Source organism: Sus scrofa, chromosome 16 (genome assembly GCF_054392235.1).
Source record: "Sus scrofa isolate SSC_HxYL_T2T_F1_AM1 chromosome 16, Sscrofa_HxYL_maternal_Yorkshire_Landrace_v2.0, whole genome shotgun sequence".
In the NCBI taxonomy this organism is placed as follows: domain Eukaryota; kingdom Metazoa; phylum Chordata; class Mammalia; order Artiodactyla; family Suidae; genus Sus; species Sus scrofa.
Genome location: NC_139398.1, coordinates 84,333,668 through 84,358,139, shown reverse-complemented (window position 1 = coordinate 84,358,139; position 24,472 = coordinate 84,333,668). Strand labels below are relative to the sequence as shown.

The 24,472-nt window shown below is 49.3% G+C and overlaps 1 protein-coding gene across 6 annotated transcripts in view; it reads right to left on the bottom strand.

Moving 5' to 3' along the window:
• Positions 1–4,653: 4,653 nt before the first annotated feature.
• Positions 4,654–24,472, bottom strand: part of CMBL (carboxymethylenebutenolidase homolog) — a 33,014-nt gene continuing 13,195 nt past the window's right edge. For 4 of the 6 annotated variants that reach the window (NM_001244350.1, XM_085001567.1, XM_021076558.2 and 1 more), the window contains 5 exon segments: positions 4,654–5,049; positions 7,270–7,361; positions 10,110–10,252; positions 14,313–14,420; positions 16,760–16,993. In NM_001244350.1, the coding sequence (NP_001231279.1) occupies positions 4,870–5,049; positions 7,270–7,361; positions 10,110–10,252; positions 14,313–14,420; positions 16,760–16,974 (738 nt within the window). In that variant the 5' untranslated portion in view covers positions 16,975–16,993 and the 3' untranslated portion in view covers positions 4,654–4,869. 6 annotated transcript variants of the gene reach the window in all.

The window sequence follows — 24,472 nt, the reverse complement described above, 5'->3', positions numbered from 1 at the left end:
ACTTGCTTTAAGTTGTTAACACATTGAATGCCAGTGAGTATAACCAACATAAACCAGCTGGAGAGGCTCCTCAGTGAGCTTTTAGTGTACAGGCCCCTGAGGTCAAAGCATTTGGGAACAGCAGTGTGGGCACCTTCAATCTTCATGATAATCCTGGCCATTGTCCAGTAGTTTGCACCATTCACCCTTTGAAATAAGTTCAAGTTCATAGAGTACATAGTTTGAACATAAGCGCTGGAAATCCACTTGCCAGGACTGGTCGTACTTAGGCATGATCTTGATGCCTGTTTCAAAGATGACAGAAGCCGATGGTGTGAACTCCCGGTCTGTGCTCCCACCTGTGGTCCCCACAGCCCATCCATGTCCCTTTCTTGGAGGCAGGATTTTGAAGCCGCCCCCCACCCCAGGGTCGAGTCTGGTCCCGCAGTCATTCAGTCACACACTAACCTTGGTGCTGCTGTGAAGGGACTCCGATGGAACGAAGTACCAGCCGGCCGACCTTGGAGATGACCGTGGCCAGGGTCATTCCAGGAGAAGAGGCAATGCGGGACGGCGTGCGGGCACTGAGACGGGCTCTGGGGACTGAGGGCAGCCGCAGCTGGCAGGAAGGAGCAGGGACCTGGCTCCTCAACTGCAGGGGACACCTGCCAGGAACGGCCGTACAGTGGCCCTTGAACAACACAGGGGTCAGGGCCGCCAACCATCTGTGTGGTTGAAAATCCTGGAATAATTTACAGCCGGTCCTCCGTATACATGACCCCCCTATACTCGGTTCTGAATCTGAGGGTTCAACCCACCGAGGATCCTGTAGGGCTGTGGTGTTCACTACTGGAAAATACCTGCGTATATGTGGACTGCCGTTCAAACCTGCTCAAGGGACAAGTGTACGTGGAAGTGGGTTCTTCCCAGAGCCTCGTGAAGGGAGCCTAGCCCACCAACCCCTTCCTGTGGCCTCCTGAGACCCAGGGCAGAGAAACCAGCTGAGCCACAACTGTGGGTAATAAATGTCTTTGAACCACCAAGTTTGCGATCATTTGTCACAGCGGAACTGAGAAACTCACACTGTCTTGCCTCAAGTGTGTGTGTGTGTGAGAGAGAGAGAGATTGGGGTGCGGGGGATCCCCCTGCCCAAGATGATCTCCCCCGAGTGCCCTGAGATCCCTCTCTCGAGCTTCCTCAGCTCCGCATCCGGGGTAATCCCGAGCAGCCCTCGCCCACCAGGACACACGTCCGGGTTCTAGTGGTCGGTGGGGCCACGTGGTGAGCTCAGGCCAGTCGGCAAGAGAAGCAGCATCTCCAGGCCGGAGCACTGGCCCACCCGTGCAGGGCCCTCTGGAGTGCTCTCCCCCCGGCTCAGCAAGGGCACTGTTCCAGGGCAGCGGCTCCAGCCTGTCCCCTAGAGGTGACGGTGACGGGAGCCCCCCTCAGCAGCCGTGGCACCGAACAGGATCGAGTCAGAGCCCCAGCCTGACAAACTCTCGCTGCATCCTGATCCCTTGGTGCCTCCCACCGAGTTCTACTGCCACCACCAGCCCTCCGCTACCCCTGCAGTGCTCTGCAATGGAGTCTGGCCACACCCACCCTGGACTGTAACCTTTTATGTTTCGTTTTTTTGGTTTTTGGTTTTTTCTTTTTAGGGCCACACCTGTGGCAGCATATGGAGGTTCCCAGGCTAAGGGTAGAATCAGCTACAGCTGCCGGCCTATACCACAGGAACACGGAATCCAAGCCGTGTCTGTGACCTACACCATAGCTCACACCATCACCAGTTCCTTAACCCACTGAATGAGGCCAGGGATCAAACCCACAACTTCATGGTTCCCAGTTGGTTTTGTTTCCGCTGCATGACGGGAACTCCTTTTTTCTTTTTACATTCACACCTGCAGCATAGAGATGTTCCCAGCTACAGCTGCCTACACCACAGCTCATGGCGATGCCAGATCCTTAACCCACTCTGGGAGGCCAGGGATCGAGCCCATAACCTCATGGATACTAATCAGGTTCTTAACAACTGAGCCACAACAGGAACTCCTATTTTCATCTTTTAATGTTCCCCTGCTTGTTGAAACTCTTCCCAACTTTCCTGAAATTTCCGTCTCCTCATCTTGCACCCCTGGCTCCTCCACCTCACCCCCCACCCACCTCCCCTGAGGTTGACATACACTCAGAAGCAGCTACAACTGGGCCCCCACCATTACCCAGAAGCAAAGCGCGCTGGTGACATGCCCACATGGCACAGTTCATTCTGCCCAACTGCAAAATAATGTCCTTTTCTTCATTTTGAAGATTTCATCTTGAGGATAACTGAGATGTTGGGTAAGTTCTCCAAAGACCCAGGAGCTCAACCTCCGGGAGCCTGGACACTCGGAACTCTGCCCTCCACCTCCCAGTCCTCTCCTCACCGCCCCCCACACACACATACACCCCCCCCAACGCGGGCCACGGCAGCCTCCCAGGGGTCCACGGGGCCTAGCTGCACGCCAGGCCCCCACTGCGCCCGGGCCAGGCCTGAGTCAGGCTCTGATCAGTGGCCACGAACCACCTTCGAAGAATGCTCACTTGGCCTCCTTCAAGAAACCAGCGGGGGGCTTCTGGGGAGTTCCTCCCTAACAGAAACAGAGGAACCAGAAGAGAGCCTAGCCCCTCTTCCTGCGTGGCTGGGGTTTTGTGAGGCCAAGGCCTAGAGCCATGTCCAGCGAGGGGAGGGCCCTGAAGGCCAGGCACCTATGACATCCTGGCATCAGTAAGACCTGACCCACTGCCAACCCATGGAAGCGTGTTCAGGAGAGGGTCCAATGTTATTCTCTTAGACACTAGCTACTGGTTGGGCTTTCTGCTGTTTGCAGCCCAGGAAAACCTGATATTCCAGGCTGGACCAAAACCACACTCAGCTCCCTGCTTCTCTTCCGGTTTTCCCGTCCCTGGAGCATCTCTAAGGGAATTCAGTCACTCTGTCCCCCCAGCTCTCTTCTAAATGCTCTGGGGGAGGGGGGGTTCCCACTGCGGCTCAGTGGGTTAAGAACACAACTAGGATCCATGAGGATGCAGGTTCGCTCCCTGGCCCTGTTCAGTGAGTTAAGGATCTGGCGTAGCTGTGGTAGTTGTGACTGTGGTGTAGGCCAGCAGCTGCAGCTCTGATTAGGGAACCCTAGCCTGGGAAGCTCCGTATGCCTCGGGTGTGGCCCTAAAAAGAAAAACGTTCTGCTCCCTGTCCCCAGGGGGGCCAGGCCCGCAGCGTGGCCCTCCAGCTCCCCTGCTCCCTCCGCCTCCAGAGGGGCCCCTCCCGGGCCTCCCACTGCTCTCCCAAGAAGAACTAGAACCAGGCCCCCTCCCCTGACCCGGCACTGGAAGAAGGGGGCTCTCTGAGGCGGCAGAGATCTCCTGCTCCGCATCTTCCAGAAGACACATATCCTGACCACCTTCCCGAAGCCCCAGCACTGACAAGAAATGGCCTCCAGTTGGCCAGGCACAGTGGGCGGCAAGCCCACCCTCAATGCAGGACCCAAGCAGCCCCTCCCGTATCACCACCCGGAGGAGGGAGCCTCCTGCAGGGCCCGGGCCTGGGTGGGGAGACCAAGCATTGTGTCTGCAGACCCCGAGGGGCCAGTGGGAGAGACCACTTACCAGTCTAGGGTGAGGAGGGGGCGAAGTGAAATTCTCCAAGCTGCAACTGAGGAAGCCAAGCCACGGCTGTCACGTGAGGTGGGGGTGGGGGATAACAGGATTAACAAGAGTCAACAGGATGCAGCTGGAGGATGCTAAGTGGCTTCATCAGAACAGACCTGAATGGCCATTGCGGTTCCCACTGGCTGCCCATGGCTACTGAGAGCTTGACTCCTCGAGGGCTACTGGGGAGCGAGGCTTTAGTTTGATCTAACTTTGATTTAAATCTAAAAACTGAACCTTTTTTTTTTCTTTCTCTTTTTTTATGGCTACATATAGAAATTCCTGGGCTGGGGTAGAATCAGAGCTGCAGCTGCCAGCCTACACCACAGCCGCAGCAACACCAGATCCGAGCCTTATCTGCAATCTACACCACAGCTTGCAGCAACGCCAGATCTTCAACCCAATGAGGGAGGCCAGAGATCGAACCTGCATCCTCGTGGACACTACGCTGGGTTATTAACCCACTGAGCCACAACGGGAACTCCTGAAACTTTTACTCATGACACCACCCCGCTTCTGGATGAACAGAGGAGAGAATTTTGATACAGGCCCAGCCTGGGGCCCTGAAAATATCAGCGTTTGAAAAAATACACTGCCTAGGGGACAGCTGGATGGCAACTCTCATCCATCATGTTTTATTAGCTTTCCAAAAAGCCACAAATTCAAAAACTCAAAAATCAAATTTATTAGCTTGATATAATTAGGTCAATGGAACCCTATTTTAATCCCAATACTTCTCATAATGCAATATAGGAACATGACAAATTCATCCGTATTAAGACAGAGATAAATGTCTAATTAGGGTGGCCTTATTCTGCTGAGTTTACATTTCATGCTTTTCACAGTTCTGCCTAATTAGCCATTTTAAAAGGATGGGCGCAATTCAAGGCCAGGAAGGCCATAGCCGAGCTGTCAGCTGGTCCCCAGATAGTCATGAGTTTCTACTAAGAGTTAGAATATATACCATTCAAATCCTTCAGGTACTGATCTGTTGGTATTTTTTTTTATTTAGGCACATGTGAAAAATTAAGGCATTTCATACATTACAATTTTTCCACTGAATTTGTGTTTCAGATGATGTAATGAATTCCAGGATTCCTTGATTTATTTTCTGTCAGGTGAAAATGAAATCAAATGATCTAAGGATTTCAAAGTCAATTTCCGGTTGAGAGCTTTTCTGGAGAAGTCTGCACTCGGCTGGGGCTACAGGTACTTGTGCAGCCACTCGAGTAAATTCCTTCTGGCCTCGTCAATGTAGGGCTTGTCCTCAGGCGAACAGTCCTCTCTCTTGCGGTGCACAAACCCATGCGTTTGCCCAGAAAACGTTTTGATCTGATATTGCACTTTGCAGTGTTCTTTCAACTTCTGAGTCAGCAGAGAGACCTGGTGTGCAAAAGACTTCATGAGGATGTGATTTTAACCCTCTAGCAATAGTTTCCACTCTCCATGTCTTCCCTGAACGCTTATCAAAGAGCTGGAACATCAGGAGTTCCCGTCGTGGCTCATTGGTTAACGAACCCAACTAGTATCCATGAGGACATGGGTTCGATCCCTGGCCTTGCTCAGCGGGTTGGGGATCTGGTGCTGCCATGAGCTGTGGTGTAGGTGGCAGACTCGGCTCAGATCCTGAGTTGCTGTGGGTGTGGCGTAGGCCAGCAGCTATAGCTCTGATTCGGTGCTTAGCCTGGGAAATTCCATAAGCTGCAGGTGTGGCCCTAAAAAGACAAAAGACAAAAAAAAAAGCACCGGAACAACAGTGCTTTAAATTCAGTTTCATAGCTATAATGAATTTTTCACCTTTAATTTTGTCATGGACACAGCCCTTACCTCTGGCAAAGGAGAGAATTCAGAGCAATATAAAAATGATACATCAGTTATTTGAAATTGTATTAATGTGTACATATTATTCAACACACTTTAATCTACTCAAATATCGAATAGTCAATGTATTCAATATGTAATTCAATAGATGTTGTTTGAAAGTTCTATGAATATAATGTATTGGTTATAAATAACAATAGTAATTTCTTTTTTTCCTTTTTTTGCTTTTTAGGGCCACACCCACGGCATATGGAAGTTCCCAGGCTAGGGGTTGAATCCGAGCTACAGCTGCCTGCCTACACCACAGCCTCGCCAAATCTGAGCTGCTTCTCAACATACACCACAGCTCACGGCAATGCCGGATCCTTAACCCACTGAGCGAGGCCAGGAATCAAACCTGCATCCTCATGGATCCTGGTCGGGTTTGTTAACCGCTGAGCCATGAAGGGAACTCCCAACAAGAGTAATTTCTAAATGACTGCTTTCGAACCACAGCTTCCTTTTGCTTTTTCCCTATCAACGTACTGGAGTTAACCAAGCCGTGTCTTTAAGGACAGAGACCTTATGATAACTCATGGGTTACACATGGGGTGGGGGGAGAGGAGGCAGGGAGGCAGGGCCTGCTTCTATGCCCAGCAACCAGCTATGGCGGGAGTACTTTGGGGGTTACTTTCTCATCAAATAAAACCCACATTTAAGACTTTAATGTTGATAAAGAACAGACTTGTGGTTGCCAAGGAGGAGGAGGAAGGGAGTGGGATGGACGGGGAGCATGGAGTTAGTAGATGCAAACTATTACATTTAGAATGGATAAGCACGGAGTTCCTGTCGTGGCGCAGTGGTGAACGAATCCGACTAGGAACCATGAGGTTGCGGGTTCGATCCCTGGCCTCTCTCGGTGGGTTAAGGATCTGGTGTTGCCGTGAGCTGTGGTGTAGGTCACAGATACCGCTTGGATCCTGCGTGGCTGTGGCTGTGGCGTAGGCCAGCAGCTACAGCTCCGATTAGACCCCTAGTCTGGGAACCTCCATATGCTGTGGGAGCGGCCCAAGAAATGGCAAAAAAAAAAAAAAGACAAAAGAGAATGTGTATATCTGCAATATCAAATACAAAGACTGAGTATGTATGACTGAGTTACTTTGCTGTACAGCAGAAACTGGAACATTGTTCATCAACTATATTTTTTTTAAAAGCCTTCAATGTTGAAAACTATTTGGGGAGTTTTTGATGTGGCGCAGCAGGTTAAAGATATGGCACTGTCTCTGTGACCCCATGGGTTTTATCCCCACACAGTGAATTCAAAGGATCAGGAATTACTGCAGCTCTGGTGTAGGTCACAGCTGCAGCTGGGACTCAGTCCCTGGCCCGGGAACCTCTACATGCCTCAGGTGGGCCTCCCAAAAAAGAGAAAAATATTAGGAACGACAAATGAATCCTGGAGTTGCCTTCATGGCTCAGCGGTTAATGAACCCAACTAGGATCCATGAGGATGCAGGTTCGATCCCTGACCTTGATCAGGGGGTTAAGGATCCGGCGTTGCGGTAAGCTGTGGTGTACATCGCTGATGCAGCTCAGATTTGGCGTTGCTGCAGCTGTGGTGCAGGCTGGCAGCTGTAGCTCCGATTCGACCCTTAGCCTGGGAAGCCTCCATAGGCCTCGGGTGCAGCCGTAAAAAGACAAAAAAGAAATAAAAAAAGAAATGAGTCCTTTAGGGCGTTTTCCTGGAAATGTCAAGTCATGTTATTAAACATCGAGATAAGGAGAAGAAAGATGCCAACGTACCTGCTCAAGAGGAATCACTGCATCATTTTCAGCAAAAATGAACAAGGTGGGGTTCTTTAAATCATACACATCTTCGGCGTCCCTGATGATGCCTGGAGAATGGGGACAGGGACACAAGGTATGAGTCCCAAACACGTGCAGCAGAAAACAGCCGGAGTTTGATTTCTCAGCATAAAACATATGCTTTGGGGGCTCTGTTTCCTTCCGTTGTAGACATGCCACGGAAGTGGCCTGGCCTATAAACCCGGGCTGGAATAGAAGGTTATTGATTCGAATCTCCCTCCTCTCCGCCTCACCCGCCAGGAATCAGGCCATGCAATGATGGCTTTGACCTTGCTTGGCAGGTCAAGACAGGGCACAGCCTGAACAAGCTCCCTCTTGGAAGGTGCTTTTGTTTACCAAGAGGTGATAACTTTCAAATGTGGACGATCTGACCAGCACTGAGGGTTTTTTTCGTTTGTTTTTTGGGTTTTTTTTGGTCTTTTTTTTTTTTGCCTTTTTTGTCTTTTCTAGGGTTGCTCCCGTGGCATATGGAGGTTCCCAGGCTAGGAGTCGAATCGGAGCTGTAGCCGCCAGCCTACGCCACAGCCACAGCAATGCCCGAACCGAGCCACTGAGATCCTACACCACAGCTCACGACAACGCCGGATCCTTAAGCCACTGAGCCAGGCGAGGGATCGAATCCGAGTCTTCATGGATATGAGTCAGGTTCTTTAACCACTGAGCCAAGAAAGGAACTCAGCATTTTAGGGATCATTTAGTCCAAAGCATATTCAGCCTTGAGGATTCAGACAACTGTTGGGTGTGCCCAGTTCTGTGGGAAAATAAGTAAAAGTCTGAAATCCACTGTCATTTTAAGATGAAAGGTGTGCTAAAGATGAGATTATTCTGGCACTTGTTAAGACAGTAAGAAAGATGTTCTGGGGGGACGGGGGGGCGGTGGGGGTGCGTTGCAGTTGGGGAGAAGACCACACTCAACCCCAAATACAAAGACAAGTGGAGATTTACAGATTTACGACCAAGGAGCAGGGTGGGGGCCGATGGATGGAAAATCGCTGAGGAACCACCAGGGTGTGGAGGTTCTGGCCAGACGACTTCACAGGGCTTTGCTGAAGGCAGGCCAGGGCGGGACATTTGATCACATACCAAGGGTGGGGGATTCCCACTAAACTGACCTCCCCAGGGGCCGAGGACAGAGTCCAAGGGACCTGCGACCTACCCAGAAAGAGGACTCACGGAGAAGCCTGCCTCAAGCATGGTCACGGAGAATCCTAGTCCGTGGGGAGGAGAAGAAATCGTTTTCCATTTCCCGCTGCCAGTACAACAAAGCGAAGTAACCCATAGGGCCTCGCCTTAGCTGTAACTCCTTTCTAGAAGGCAGGCAGCCACAGGAAAGGTGGACACGCTCCCTGCCCTATTCTGTTCAGGCCACACCAAGGGACTGGACAGCAGTTTGAAGCTCAGGGGCTGAGCGCCCGGCCCAGCTCTGCCGTCATGCACTGCACAGCGGCTGCCACGAGGGGGCGCAGGCGAGCGGGCCATGTAGGAGCCCTTTTTGCTAATTGACATAAAGGTGCCTCCGCCTGAGCCCAGAACCCCATTGTGCAGCTGGTCCCTTGTGATTTCCTCTGTGTAAGTAAATAGTTAAAAGGTTTGCTGTTGTCGTTGTTGTTTTTAATGCTACAAGTAAGTGAAAGTACCAGAGTGACGATCCATTAAACCAGATAAGAATCATGCATTAGTATCACTGTGGGGCATACTATCATGAATTAAAGCCAAGGTCAAATGCTGCCGTATCATAACTTGGTTTGTCTGGCTGAAATGTTTATGGAACTACTTTCATTTTCGAGTGGGTTTTTCCTTTCTTTCCCTCTTTACTGTGTTGTGTGTGTGTGCACACATGCATGAGTACTTGAGAATAACTCGTATCTTGGAAAAAATCTTTTCATAGCTGTTGCTCATGAAAAAATTGCTCTGTATTAACCATTATCACAAAGAGAAATGTTATCCCCTTCATCCTAGGTGAAGGAAGTGAGACCTCGGGTTAGGGAATTTTCCCAGGTTCCCTGTGGAACCTCTGCCTCTACCTTTATTTTAAAAATCAATTCCTACGGAGTTCCCGTCGTGGCTCAGTGGTTAGCCAATCCGACTAGGAACCATGAGGTTGCAGGTTCAATCCCTGGCCTTGCTCAGTGGGTTAAGGATCCAGCATTGCCGTGAGCTGTGGTGTAGGTCGCTGATGCGGCTCGGATCCCACATTGCTGTAGCTGTGGTGTAGGCCATTGGCTACAGCTCCGATTAGACCCCTAGCCTGGGAACCTCCATGTGCCAGAGGTGCAGCCCTAGAAAAGACAAAAAAAAAAAAAATCAATTCCTAACTGCACAACACTGTAAATCGACTGACTATAATTAAATATTTTTAAAAAATAAAAATAAAGGAGTTCCCATTGTGGCACAGTGGAAACGAATCTGACTAATAACCATGAGGTTGGGGGTTTAATCCCTGGCCTCGCTCAGTAAGTCAAGGATCCGGTGTTGCTGTGACCTGTGGTGTAGGTCGCAGACGTGGCTTGGATCCTGTGTGGCTGTAGCTGTGGCACAGGCCGGCAGCTGTAGCTCCATTCAACCCCTAGCCTGGGAACCTCCATATACCACAAGTGCGTCCCTAAAAAGCAAAAAGTAAAGCAAAAATTAAAAATAAAATCAATTCCTTAAGGTGGGTCATCTCTGCACAGTCTTTGTGTTCCACCCAGGACCTTAAGCTTGGAAAGAGGCTCGTGGCCATTGTCACTCAATCCCTCCTCCAGTTTTCATTGTGGAAAATGCACAAGCAGATTTACCGTAGACGGACACCCCCGCCCTGAACTCTGGGTATTTCAGCATCAGGTGATGCACAGCAACTCCTCCCCAGCAGAATCCCACGATGCCAATTCTCGTGGCGTGACACTGTTGTTTTAGATACCTCAAGACGGCATCAACCTCTCTAGAACAGAAAGAAAAGTTATTCCAGAATCAAGAGCTGGAGTTCCCATTGCGGAGCAGTGGTAATGCACCTGACTAGCATCCATGAGGATGCGAGATCGATTCCTTGCCTCACTCAGTGGGTTAAGGATCAGGCGTTGCTGAGAGATATGGTATAGGTTGCAGATACAACTGGGATCTTGCATTGCTGTGTCTGTGTCTGTGGCATAGGCCAGCAGCTGTAGCCCCATTCGACCCCAAGCCTGGGAATCTCCATATGCCACGGGTGAGACCCTAAAAGGCAAAACAAAACAAAACAAAACAAAAAACCCAAAGAAAATCAAGAAGCATTCTTCGCCCCTTGACAGTGCACTGGGCAGCAAGTGCCAATGGTGACAGGGCCTCCCCAGCAGCTGTCCCATGAGGCTCGGAGATCCCTACCTTCAGAGCTCTGTCCCCACCGTGTCCTGCCCAGGTGACAGTGACAGGTGACATATCTCCCCTGCAGGTTCCCCTGCCAAGCCCAGGTTCCTTCAACCACCTGATAGGGCTGCACAAAGCAGACCTGGAGAAACAGCCCTCCCCAGCCTCAGGATAAAGGCCAAAGGCCACGGCATGGCTGTAGGACCTGATCCTAAGATCTGCCCCAGCAAGCAGCCCCGTCTCCTCTCCGTCCCTTCAAAGGGGACCAGCCACGACCAGGCAGCTGTCCACTTGGCACAGTCACTCTGCCTGCCTAACACCCTAACTCTGCATCCCCTGTCCCTTCTCCTACCCAAAGAGCAGGGCGGCATTTGGAAAGCCACCAGGACGATGCAAGCCATGAGGGGACCAAGAACAGTGGCCCTGTCTCACAAATGGGTCATTTGCAAAGTGGTTATTTGGAACTCAGAAAGCTTTTTCAACCAGAAGCAAGATGCCAAATGGAGCTAGGGCTGCAAGGCTGGCCCAGAAGTCTTGTTTCATCTGAGAAGGAAGAGATGCTGTTTGCAATTTTTAAGAAAAACAGAAAAAGCAATTCTATCGCATTTTCTTGCAATCATAAGACATCTTTGAGCACATTTAAACATGTGTATCATACATTCTGTGTGCAAATAGTTATTTTCATAATCTCAGAAGAGTGGTAATTAGGTAATTCTGCAAAACACAGTAGAATAAGCAATAGTTTTTGTCATTTTGGCTTTCCAATTTTTCCCAAATGCTTTGCTTTTAAGAATAACTGCCTTAATTGGAAGGGACAAGAAGGATGAGGGCATTTCTATAAGAAGTCTTTAAAAGACTCGAGTGAACCTATCTTTGCTTTTGTTGCAGAGTCTGGGCCCCACTTTTCTGGGAACACCAGGATTTAGCTTTGGATGAACCCTCCTTCCCCATGCTTGGTCCATATACTTTGGGGGGCTTGGTTCTAGGAGTAGAGTATGTGGCTCAGGCCTGGCCAATCAGAGCATGACACTCTGGCCACGATGACTGGTTCAAGGATAGACCTGTGACCCGGTCATAACGATCAGGACAAAATGAGAATTTTGCTGGGTTTCTGGAGCTGCTGCAGCCATCTTGCCACCCGGAGGCAAACACTGCCTGAGAATGGGGCTAGCATCAGACAAGATAGCTGAGAGATGTTGAGAGGTCAAATCCTGGGGATACCTCTGGGCTACAGACCAACTTCTGCTTAAAGACAGAAACCACCTTTTTTCAGTTCCAGAAGTCAATAAATCCCATGACTGCTTAAGCAGTAAGCACTAAAAAAAAGGAGTTTTTCAAACAAAAGACACCTGACACAAGGACTTCAGTCTATTTTTCCAAGTTAGTATTTCCATTTGTCTCATTTTGATTTAAAAGGTGTGGCTCTCAAAAAAATAAATAAAATAAAATAAAGAAAATAAAACATGTGGCTCTCCTTATCCCTGGTGGAGGGGGACCACGGGCTGCTCGAATCTTTCCCAGAAATGATCGCCCTGATTTGTGTTGCAAATGGAAAGGCAGCCACACAAGGCTTTTCCTCCAAACATCCTAACCATTCCCCCCGCCACACCTATCTCCCCTGCAGGTTCCCCTGCCAAGCCCAGGTTCCTGCAACCACCTGACAGGCAAAGCTGAAGTTCACGTTCACATCACAGCTTCTCTGGCTCCCTTGTATTTCTACTTCTAATTTATTCTTGACTTCTTGCCTTATTTTGCCTCTCTTGGGCTTGCAGGTTGAGTGTCTGGGAGGGAGGCATGGAAATGGATAAGTATGCAGGATGCTGGGTCCCCACGAATCCCAGAGTCAACCCTGGGGACGGGGAGGAGGAGGCAGGACAGAGAAGCAGAGCTGGGGTGCGGTCTCCACAAAAGCTTCTCACAGCTCCTGGGGGAACTCGGAGCTGGGGTGGCCCTTGAGGGCCCCCAACCTGGGGTGAGGGAGCCGGGCCACCGTACCCCTGCACTGAGACTCCCCGGGATGGGACAGACTTAAGACAAGCCGGGCCACCATCCCCTTGCACCCTAGCGACAATGCCAAAGAGGGCCACTGGCTCTGGTCTCCCGCCAACCCTGAGGTTACACAGAGTCCCAGGTGCTCGGCAAGCCGGGAGCACCCAGGGCTGCTTGGAGCATCTCTCTGGACTGAGGAACTGCACAGAGACCCTGGCCTGAGCCAAAAGCACTGCTGCTCTGCACAAGACCCAGAGAGAGGATGGCCAGGACACAAGAGAGTCGGGTCCCCGGAGAGTATGGGGAGTGAGGCGGGCCGAGGAGCCAGGGAGCCACACCGAGCAGGAGCAGAGGTCCCTGTGGGCTGTGAGCAGAGGTCTGCCCGGGGTCCAGCAGCCCAGGAGCCAGAGGGCCATCAGCCCAGAGCCTACCCTGGAGGAGCAGAGTTCCAGAGACCAAGTGGCCATGGGCAGGGGGCCACGTTACCGGCACCTGCCCCAGCCTGGGCTTGGGGAGCAGCTTATCAAACACCTGAGGCTCACAGGTGAGGTGGGACAAAGTCAGAGGATGGGAGAGAAGTGTCTGGAAGGACACACAGTCAAGGTGAGTTAGGGGCTGGTATCAGGGGAACCCTTTGTCCTGGGCTCAGGATTTCCTGCTCAGGAAAACCTCTTTCCTGATTCCTCATTCCTGCCTCTTTCCCACTCCATCCTAATCCTCCAGATAAAGAAGAGGGGATCTGGGAGTTCCCGCTGTGGCTCAGTGTAACAAACCCTACTAGTATCCATGAGGACTTGGGTTCAATCCCTGGCGCTGCTAAGGGGGTTAAGAATCTAGCATTGCTGGGAGCTGCAGTGTACACTGAAGACGCGGCTCGGATCTGGCACTGCAGTGAGCTGTGGTGTGGTGTAGCTTGGATCTCCAATTGCTGTGGCTGTGGCGTAGGCCGGCAGCTGCAGCTCTGATTCAACCCCCAGCCTGGGAACCTCCATATGCCACAGGTGCAGCCCTAAAAAACAAAAACAAAAACAAGAGGGGATCTGAGTGACAGCTGAGTGTCGCCCTGCTTCTGGACTGGGTGAAGCCAATTTAACAAAGGCTGCCATCCTGTGGGATCCCCGCTTTTCTTCCCACTGCTTCTCGCGGACCCTGTCGGGACAGCAGTCCTGGTCTGCTGGGGCTGCTCTAAAGACCCAAAGTTTCCCTGGAGGAGGGGTGGCCCTTGGGGCCTCGGATCAAAAGCCTCCGCTCCAATCAACTGAGGACAAGTAGGTCCTTTTCTCTAGTCTCTCTGCTTGTTTCAACTGGTTCTCAGCCAGGAGGAGAGAATACTGATCTCTGAACCCCCAGAGCCCAACTGTCAAGGAAAATCAGGCCCAAAGAACATTCCAGAGAGAGAAGCAAGCAAGCTTGCTGGCCAGCAGGGTGCTTGCTGGTTGCTAACCTTCCACTGTATGAACTGTGCTACATGAAACCGGTTCCTTTTGTGCTTCAGGAAGGGCTCCGTTGGCTGTGGCCTCCGAGGTTCATTGATGGGGAAGGGGGGAGGTGGGGGGGGATCTGAATGATGATCCCAGACCCTCCCCTGTCCCCTCAGTCCTCCACTCCCTGGCAGCCCTGGGGGCACCAGGAACACAGCCACACCGGCTGGTAAGGTCCTCGTAACTCACCTGTTGATCTTTCTGGCATCTCTGGTCTTCAACCACTCAGGGAAAGTGGACCAGTCCCCAGAGGGGTGCCACGGCTCCTGTCCTACAAAGAAGTCTGGAACGATGGTTCTGGAAAAAAGGGACATTCAGCGAGTGTAGCGTCAGAGCTGCGGGGACTCCATATTTGCTTACATTCATTTAGAAACATGCCAGGTTGTGGTTCCAGACCACGGGAGAAGAAAAGTAGTGCCTCGAGGGCCAACTGTGATCGCAGCAAAGACGCCAACTGGTTCCAGGCCAGAATATCTCAGATTTCACAAACCCAAGGTGCCCGGGCGCTGGCAGCCTGCCCAGAGCCCAGCCCACCTGGCGTGCCAAGGCCTTGGCTGGGCACATGCCCCTTAGATGTGATGCCCCAGGACAAAGGTTCCCGGCAGCAGCACTGGAGAGGGCCTGGGCGGGCAGAGCTCCCTTCCTGCCCCTGAGACCTGTGCCTCTCCGCTGGCCTTTCGTGTCAGCCTCAGGCCAGGAGGGCACACTTGGTGAGTGATCCAGTCACCGTGACCAAGCACTTTCCCAGCCTCCGGCCAGGATGCCAACAGGCTATCAGGTCCTGCCCAGAGGGTATGGTCTCATGCAGGGTCCAAAAGGGACCACGGAGGAGGTCCTGTTGTGGCTCAGGAGGTTAAGAACCTGATGAGTATCCATGAGGATACAGGTTCGATCCCTAGTCTCCCTCAGTGGGTTAAGGATCCAACATTGCTATAGCTGTGAGCTAGGCTGGCATCTGTAGCTCAGATTTGACCCCTAGCCTGGGAACCTCCATATGCTGCAGGTGCGGCCCTAAAAAAATAAATAAATAATAAATAAAGGGTCCATTCAACCTTCCAAGTGTGTCAACCCCGGGGGGAATGGGGCCACATGGCTCCAGACAGAGACCCCGTTCCTAATACATGTCACAGCCACAGATGGAGGAAGCCAGCTTCTCCTGCAGGGGTCCCAAGAAGACTGAAATCTGGGTCAGCAGAATCAGGTCCCAGAACTGCCCCATTCTGCTCTGAAACCTGAACAAGCTATTTAATCACTTTTGGCCTCGTTTTCTTGATATGATAGAGACAGCCCAGTGAAACCTCAGAGGATTATTTTGAAGGCAAAATAGGTAAGTGTGAGTGGGATTTGTAAGTCTTAGGCATCTTTACTCACTTTTTTTTTTTTTTTTTTGAATGGCCACATCTGCAGATGGAAGTTCCCGGGCTAGGGGTTGAATCAGAGCTACAGCTGCCGGCCTATACCACAGCCACAGCAATGCCAGATCCAAGCCATGTCTGCAAACTACACCACAGCCCATGGCAACGCTGGATCCTTAACCCACTGAGCAAGGCCAGGGATCGAACCCCTGTCCTCACGGATACTAGTCAGATTTGTTTCCACGGAGCCACGACAGGAACTTCTCAGCTCCTCCTTTCGAGAAGACAAAGGGAACAGGGGTGCCCCACACTCAAGACCTGCTGAAGCTGGACAGGAAGAAATGGTCCTTCCTCTCTCTCCTCCATGCTTTACTGAACCTGCTACTGACACCAGGGCTCTGAGAAGCCAAGAGGTGACAGCATTCACCAAAGGGCTGTGGCCACACAATGTGACAATGAGATGACCTTTGGGAGATGAGTGAGGCCTCACTATGCCAGGTGTGGAAGCCAGTCTAATTCAGAGCAGGATAACCATGGGTGCCCTGAGTGTGAAAGCTGACCCCAAGCAGAGATGCTTCAAGGCCAAGTAATGGGTCCATTTTAGAGCTGGCAAGTCCTGCCCCAGGTGTCCCGTACTGGCATCTGGGCAGGGCCCACAGCGGGAAATAATTCTTTCAACAAGTCTACGGGGCCAGCCACTCCTAGGACAACCCGAAGCCCAAGGCTCGTGTTGGAAGCAGTTGGCTTCCATTGGACACTGGCTGTCACATGCCACTCTCCACTTACCTACAGCCCAGCGAGATAAAAAAAATAGCTCACATAAATCAGAATAGAGGCAAGGTCTCTTGGCTTTGTTTCCTTCGAAGGGAACAAAATAGATCATGGAAATTTACATGAATCCAAGAAAAGAAGAAGAATTTTATACAGGGAGTTCCCTTCGTGGCTCAGAAGTTAAAGAACCCGACTGGGATCCATGAGGATGCAGGTTCCATCCCTGGCCTCCTTCGGTGGGTTAAGGATCTGGCGTTGCCATGAGCTGTGGTGTAGGTCACAGATGCGGCTCAGATCTAGCATTGCTGTGGCTGTGGCACAGGCTGACAGCTGAAGCTCTGATTTGACCCCTAGCCTGGGAACTTCCATGTACCACGGGTGCAACCTTAAAAAGAAAAGAAGGAAGGAAGGAAGGGAGGGAGGGAGGGGGAGAGAGAGAGAGAGAGAGAGAGAGAAAGAAAGAAAAAAGAAAAAGAAAGAAGGAAAGAAAGAAAATAATTGTATACATACGTGTATCCATTTCCTGCAAGCATGTCAGCCATGTATCTGGTATTGGGCAACTGCCAGCCAAATATATCTTGAATGACAATCACTGCTTTGCCCGCGTCCACAGGGGACTTAGTGAGATAAGCCTTGATGTGCTCGACTTGAACTTCATGCCCCAACCCTCCGTACTCTATCCTATGGCCAATGTCGCACGGGCAAGGATGAGCTTCGTTAGCCATTGGAGATTTTTAGGTCAGGCTATGGAGAGAGACACAAGCATTATACCCTTGAGTGCTGCAAATCCTAAGATTTTAAACAAAAAGTAAACCAAAATAATTTGAAAAAATTCATTTTAGGAAGTTCCCATTGTGGCGCATCAGAAACAAATCCGACTAGGAACCATAAGGTTGCAGGTTTGATCCCTGGCCTCGTTCAGTGGGTTAAGGATCCGGCATTGCCATGAGCTGTGGTACAGGTTGCAGACACAGCTCAGATCTGGCATTGCTGTGGCTGTGGTGTAGACTGGCAGCTGTAGCTCCAATTAGACCCCTAGCCTGGGAACCTCCATGTGCCACAAGTGCAGCCCTAAAAAGAAAAAAAAAAAAGAAAGAAAGAAAAAGAAAAATTCAACTATACTCAGTATATTCATGCACAAAATCAATGATAACTTCTGGTTCTGGCTGATATGATTAAGGCTACTAAGAATCTATTCTGGATTAAGATGTGGTACATCTATACAATGAAACACTACTCAGCCATGAAAAAGAACAAAGTAATGCCATTTGCAGCAACACGGATGGGGCTAGAGATTATCAAACTAAGTGAAGTAAGTCAGAAGGAGAAAGACAAATACCATATGCTACGACTTATATGTGGAATCTAAAATATGGCACAAATGATCCTCTTTACAAAACAGAAACACACTCGTGGACTCAGAGAACAGACCTGTGGTTGGCAAGTGGGAGTGGGGAGGAAGCGGAATGGACAGGAGTTTGAGGTTAGTAGATGTAAACTAATTTTTTTTTTTTTTTGGTCTTTTTAGGGCCACATCCGCAGCATATGGAAGTTCCTAGGTCGAATAGGAGCTGTAGCCACTAGCCTATGCCACAGCCACAGCCACACCAGATCCTTAATCCACTGAGCAAAGCCAGATATCAAACCTGAGTCCTCATGGATACTAGTTGGGTTCGTTACTGCTGAACCACAGTGGAATTCCAGATGCAAACTATTACATTTAGAATGGATAAGCAATGAGGTCCTGCTGTATAGCACAGGGAACTTATAGCTAATCACTTGTGATAGACCATGTTGGAAGATAACATAAGAAAGGGAATGTATGTATAATATGATCAGGTCATTCTGTTGTACAGCACACATTGGCACAACATTGTAAATCAACTATACTTTTTAAAAAATCCATTACAAATGCTAGAAATACCTGAGTGAATGTAACCAACAAATAAAACAGGAGTTCCTGTCGTGGCGCAGTGGTGAACGAATCCGACTAGGAACCATGAGGTTGTGGGTTCGATCCCTGCCCTTGCTCAGTGGGTTAAGGATCCGGCGTTGCCGTGAGCTGCAGTGTAGGTTGCAGATGCGGCTCGGATCCTGCGTTGCTGTGGCTCTGGCGTAGGCCGGTGGCTACAGCTCCGATTAGACCCCTAGCCTGGGAGCCTCCATATGCTGAGGGAGCGGCCCAAGAAATAGCAAAAAGACAAAAAAAAAAACAAAAAAAAAACAACAAAAAAAACAAATAAAAACTAAAATGATGGAGTGCAGAAGAAGGAGGGGGCAACTCCCCAAGCTGGACCAAAGAGGAAACTGAAAACCAGGGTCAGGATGGCAGGAGCAGCTGGGAGGGAGCCAGGATGCCGGCGGTAACAGGGCCAGACCCAGAGACAGGCGCTCGCACAACTGCTGCTCAGGGGTCCATATCCAGTGAGGCCCTGGGACCCCATGAGACACACTATGTCTGAGTCCTCAACAGTTCATGGTTAGTGAAGAAAATAAAAAACCAACAACAAAAAGAAAAAAAGAAAAAGAAAAAAAGAAAAAGAAAAACTCTGCCCACCAGATCTAGGACTATGGCAAGGAAGCCCAGGAAAGGAAAAAAGAAACCACAGAAAATAAAATAAAATAATAAAATAAAACTGGATAATAAATGAATGTAAAATCTTCAACAACAACAAAACCAGTTCAAATTGGCAGCATCCTTTTGTTTTGTTTGGCTGCACCCACAGCATGTGGAAGTTCCCAGGCCAGGGACCGAACACGCATGACAGCAGTGACAATAAAGGACCCAGGGAACTCCTCCTGCACCATCCTTTTTTTCGGTCTTTTCTTTCTTCTTTTTGGCCATACCCATGGCAAAAGTTTCTGGGTCAAGGATCGAAACCAAGCCGCAGTTGCAGCAATGCTGGATCCTTAAACAGCTGCTCCACCAGGGAACTCCTGCACCGTCCTTTTGAAGTAGGAATGCCTAGGCTGAGAAACCGACACAGCAGTGGGACCCTGGGCCGTGACATCCCTGGGCACCTGGCAGAGACAAATGCACATCTACTTTAGAGCAAGACGTTCACAACCCAGGCTGGAAAAACACTTCCCACCGAGGACATGCTTACCCAAAAGAGCCTGCCAGGAGGAAGCGGCCCAAAGAAACACGCAGCAGCAGAGCTGAGGGAACAGAAAGGAGGAAGAGACCCAAACAGGCCTGACCACGCAAACAGAAGGCAGGAATGGAGGAGGGGAAGAACACGGACATGCTTCCAACCAGAGAGCACGAAATCGTGTGGCCGAGATAAACCCCAACAAGTGCAAATAAATAAATTCATTCTGAGACAGAGTCGCAAACCTTTTAAATCTATTTTTTTTTTTTTTTTTTGCTTTTTTGCTTTTTAGGACCACACCCCAAAAGGGAAGTTCCCAGGCTAGGGGTCAAATCAGAGCTGCAGCTGCCGGCCTACACCACAGCCACAGCCACTTGGGATTCGAGCCGTGTCTGTGACCTGCACCACAGCTCACGGCAGCGCTGGATCCTTAACCCACTGAGCAAGGCCAGGGATCGAACCCTCGTCCTCATGGATAGTAGTTAGGTTCGTAACCCACTGAGCCACAACAGGAGCTCCCTCGAATGAGATCTTTTAAAAAAATTCAAGAAGGTTCCCTCGAAAAGGAAAAAGTGGGAAGGTTGAACCTGAAGACAGAGATCTCTTCATTTGCAGTTAGAGAATATGCAGTCTTTTCAAGTCGATGTGAACAGCCTCCAAAACTGCAACAAATTTTCATTTGTTTGTTTGTCTTTTTTGTCTATTTAGGGCCAAACCCTTGGCATATGGAGGGTCCCAGGCTAGGGGTCAAGTCAGAGCTGTAGCCACTGGACGACACCACAGCCACAGCCATGCTGGATCAGAGCTACGTCTGCAACCTACACCACAGCTCAAGGCAACACCGTATCCTTAATCCACTGGATCGAGGCCAGGGATCGAACCGGCAACCTCGTGGTTCCTAGTCAGATTTGTGGACCGCTGAGCCTCAACAGGAACTCCAAAACTGCCACATGTTAACCCACCCTACAAGTCAACACAAAGATTTTATATAAAATGTGTTATATTCGTACAACAAAGAAATGATAAAAATTCAAAAGGTTGGTGGTTGTTTTTTTTTCCTTTGGCTGCACCCTCGGCACGTGGAAGGTCCTAAGCCAGGGATCGAACCCACACCACAGCAGGGACAACACTAGATCCTGAACCCACTAGGCCACCAGGCAACTCCAAATTCAAAAGGTTTAGAACTGAATTACAATGAAAACACTGTGGAGCCAAAGTTGAAATGCACTGGTGCTGAGAGAAATACCGGTATCCTGGACTGTCTTCCTACCCTCTTAGGTGCAGCACCTGCGGGCCTGTGAAAGTAACTAACAAAAGTCAAATTAACAGGAGAAAACACTTACACAGGTAATTCATATTCTCAACTTTAAGTACACAAGGACTTTGTAGAAAAGAAGTGAAAAGCCAGGAAGCAGCTGGGGAGTTCCCGTCGTGGCTCAGTGGTTCACAGATTCGACCAGAAACCATGAGGTTGTGGATTCGATCCCTGGTCTCGATCCAGTGGATTAAGGAGACTGATGCCCTAATTTTAGGCAGAAAGGGGGAGGGAAAAAAAAAAACTCTGCACCTGCTATTTCTCAATTGCCTTCAGCTCAAAATAATCAATACGCCAAAATGCCATATTTTGGGTGACATTTTCTGGTCCTCTTTAATGACATGTATTAGATAAGAACAAAGATTGGAAATAAGTAAGAATCCAATTTAAGAAGTGAGGGGGGACAAATAGAATAAACTCAAAAGGAGAAAACAATGAGATGAAAATTAACTGGAAAAAATAGAAAAAGATTGAAATCTGATTTTTTAAAGTTATAAAATAGACATAGCTCTAGCAAACCCAATTGTAACAAAGGAAAGAATGATACAGACAGACATAACAACAACAAAATAACACTATGTGGAAAAGGGAGTTCCCTTTGTGGCTCAGAGGGTTAAGAATCCAACTAGTATCCATGAGGATGTGGATTCGTTCAGTGGGTTACAGATCTAGGGTTGCTGCAAACTGCAGCATAGACTAAAGGTAAGGCTGGGATCTGGTATTGCTGTGGCTGTGGTGTAGGCCAGCAGGGGTGGCTCTGATTCCACCCCTAGCCCAGGAACTTCCATGTGCATCAGGTGTGGCCCTAAAAAGACCAAAAAAAAAAAAGTAGAATGAAAAAGGTGACTTCAGTACAGATTTTTCCCTTTAAAAACTATAAAAAATTTGGAGTTCCCGTTGTGGCTCAGTGGTTAATGAATCCGACTAGGAACAATGAGGTTGTAGGTTTGATCCCTAGCCTTGCTCAGTGGGTTAAGGATCCGGCATTGACGTGAGCTGTGGTGTAGGTTGCAGGCTCGGCTTGGATCCTGAGTTGCTGTGGCTCTGGCGTAGGCTTGGCAGCTATAGCTCCAATTCAACCCCTAGCCTGGGAACCTCCATATGTAGCGGGAGCGGTCCTAGAAAAGGCAAAAAGACAAAAAAAAAAAAAAAAAACTATAAAAAATTAGTATGAACAACTTAATGCTAATGAATTTGCAAACAGAAAAAAAAACTGACAAATATGAAGCATAAAAGGGAGGGAAACATTCCTAACTTAAAAAAATCAATGTACAAAGGGAAAAAAAGTGACGCGATAGCTCAAGATTAAAGAATTTTTTTTTTTTTTTTCCTTTTCTAGGGCCGCTCCTGCGGCATATGGAGGTTCCCAGGCTAGGGGTCTAATCGGAGCTGTAGCTGCCGGCCTACACCACAGCCACAGCAACGTGGGATCTGAGCCGCATCTGCAACCTACACCACAGCTCATGGCAGCGCCGGATCCTTAGCCCACTAAGCAAGGGCAGGGATCGAACCCGCAACCTCATGGCTCCTAGTCGGATTCCTTAACCACTGCTCCACGACAGGAACTCCAAGATTAAAGGAGATTAAAGGGAAAAAAAACCCCAAAAGCACCACATGAATCTTGACTACATCTTGGCTCCAAATTAGGAACAGCTATAAGAGACATTTAGGGAGCAACTGAGGAAGTGGATAGGGATGAGGTTGATATTATGAATTACTATTAATTTTCTAAAGTGTGATGATAGTAGTCACGTAGGAGAATATTCTTATTTCAAGAAGCTGTGTGCTCAGGTAGAGGAGAGACTATCAGGATGTGCAATTTACCCTCAAATCATTCATGAAACACACACGCAGACACACACGTGGAACCGTAAAGCAGTTACAGCAAATTCGAGACAATTGTTTGGCTTGGTTTTGTTTTTAATTTTAGGGCCTCACCGGCGGCATATGGAGGTTCCCAGGCTAGGGGCTAAATTGGAGCTGTAGCTGCCGGCCTACACCTCAGCCACAGCAACACCAGCTCTGAGCCGTGTCTGGGACCTACACCACAGCTCACGGCAACAGCGGATCCTTAATCCCCTGGATTGAGGCCAGGGATCGAACCTGTGTCCTCATGGATGCTAGTCAGGTTCATTTCCACTGAGCCCCAACAGGACCTCTGACAATTGTTGAATCTAGGTGATCAGTATACAAGTGTCTGCTTTCTTTCAGTTTTTGAGGAACAAGGAAGAGGGTAGCTGGAGCCCCAAATCCAGGAGAGTCGTGGGGAGCATTTCCTCTTTCCAGAATCCTGCAAAAGCTTCCATCTCATACAGAGGGAAAAGCCAAGATCTTGCAGAGAAATGATAATGAGGAAAAGCACAAGAAAAGCCAGGGTCTGGTTGCTTTTGCAGGTGCACCGAACTGGTTTTGCTGACAAGACGGCACATGTAGGATATCGGACAAAAAGGCATCTGTGATGACTAGGTCTTTTGCTCGAAAAGGATGGAAAGTCTAAATGAAATGGGTGTGCTGTGGATGGGGCCCTAAAAAACAAACAAACAAACAAAAAAGGCATTCCTGTTCTGGCACAGCGGAAACGAATCCGACTAAGAACCACAAGGTTGCGGGTTCAAACCCTGGCCTCACCCCAGTGGGTTAAGGATCCAGTGTTGCCGTGAGCTGTGGTGTAGGTCGCAGATGCGGCTCGGATCCTGCATTGCTGTGGCTATGGTGTAGGCTGGCAGCTGTAGCTGATTTGACTCCTAGCCTGGGAACCTCCACGTGCCGAGGATGCGGCCCTAAAAGGCAAAACTCAAGATAAATAAATAAATGAAAAGGGGAGATGGCCAGGAGAGCAGGGTGGAGAGACAGGACTTCAGTCTGGGGCATAAGAAATTTGCAATGTCAGTTAGACACACTAAGGGGGCAGCTGGACAACAACACTCAAACTCAGGGCAGGGGTCCCACCTGAAGATTATGCATTTGAAGGTGATCAGCATATAACTATAAGAAAATAAAATTTAAAGAAAAGAACGTTTAAAAAAGTGATCGGCATATACAACTGAACCTCATTTTTTGCGTATTCTGTGTTCACGGATTTGCCTACTTGCTACATTGATTTATAACCCCAAAATCAATACTCGCTTGCTTTTGCATCATCCATGGATCTGCAAGGAGCAACGACAAATCCAAGTCACTGACACAGGTCGAACAAGGCCGTGCTCTGCCTTCTTGCTCCAGCTCTCAAGCTGTAAACAAGTGTCCTTCTCATGGTCTATTTGGCGCCACTTCTTCTGCCATTTTCATCTTTTTGGTGGTGATTTCAAGGGCAGTGCCATCTAGTGTTCTAAGTGCAAGAAGGCCTCCATGAGCCTTACGGAAGGAACTCGTGTGTCAGGTGTGAGTTACCAGCGTTGGCTGTGAGTTCAACGTTAATGAATCAGCAATATATAGTAATTATATATTGTGTTTCTTCAAACAGAAACACTCATAAAACACGGCCAAGTATGGATCAGTTGATGGCAACGTGACCAGAGGCTGGCAGGAACCAAGTGCATTTCCCTGAAGGGCGGTGGTCCGGTAGCCTCTAGTTCAGTGTTCGCAGTGACTTGACAGAAGAAAACACCTTCTGGGAATAATGAGAATCAGCTGAACATAGTATTTATGACCTTGACAGTGAATGATATCACTCAGGGAATAACAATGAAGAAGAGAGGTAGCCAGATGAAGCCCTGGGTCCTTTACCACTGAAGACTTCAGTGGGGAGCAAAGAAGGGACCAGTGAAAACATCAGAGAAGGAGCAGCCACTGAGACAGTGAAACGGAGCTAGTGAC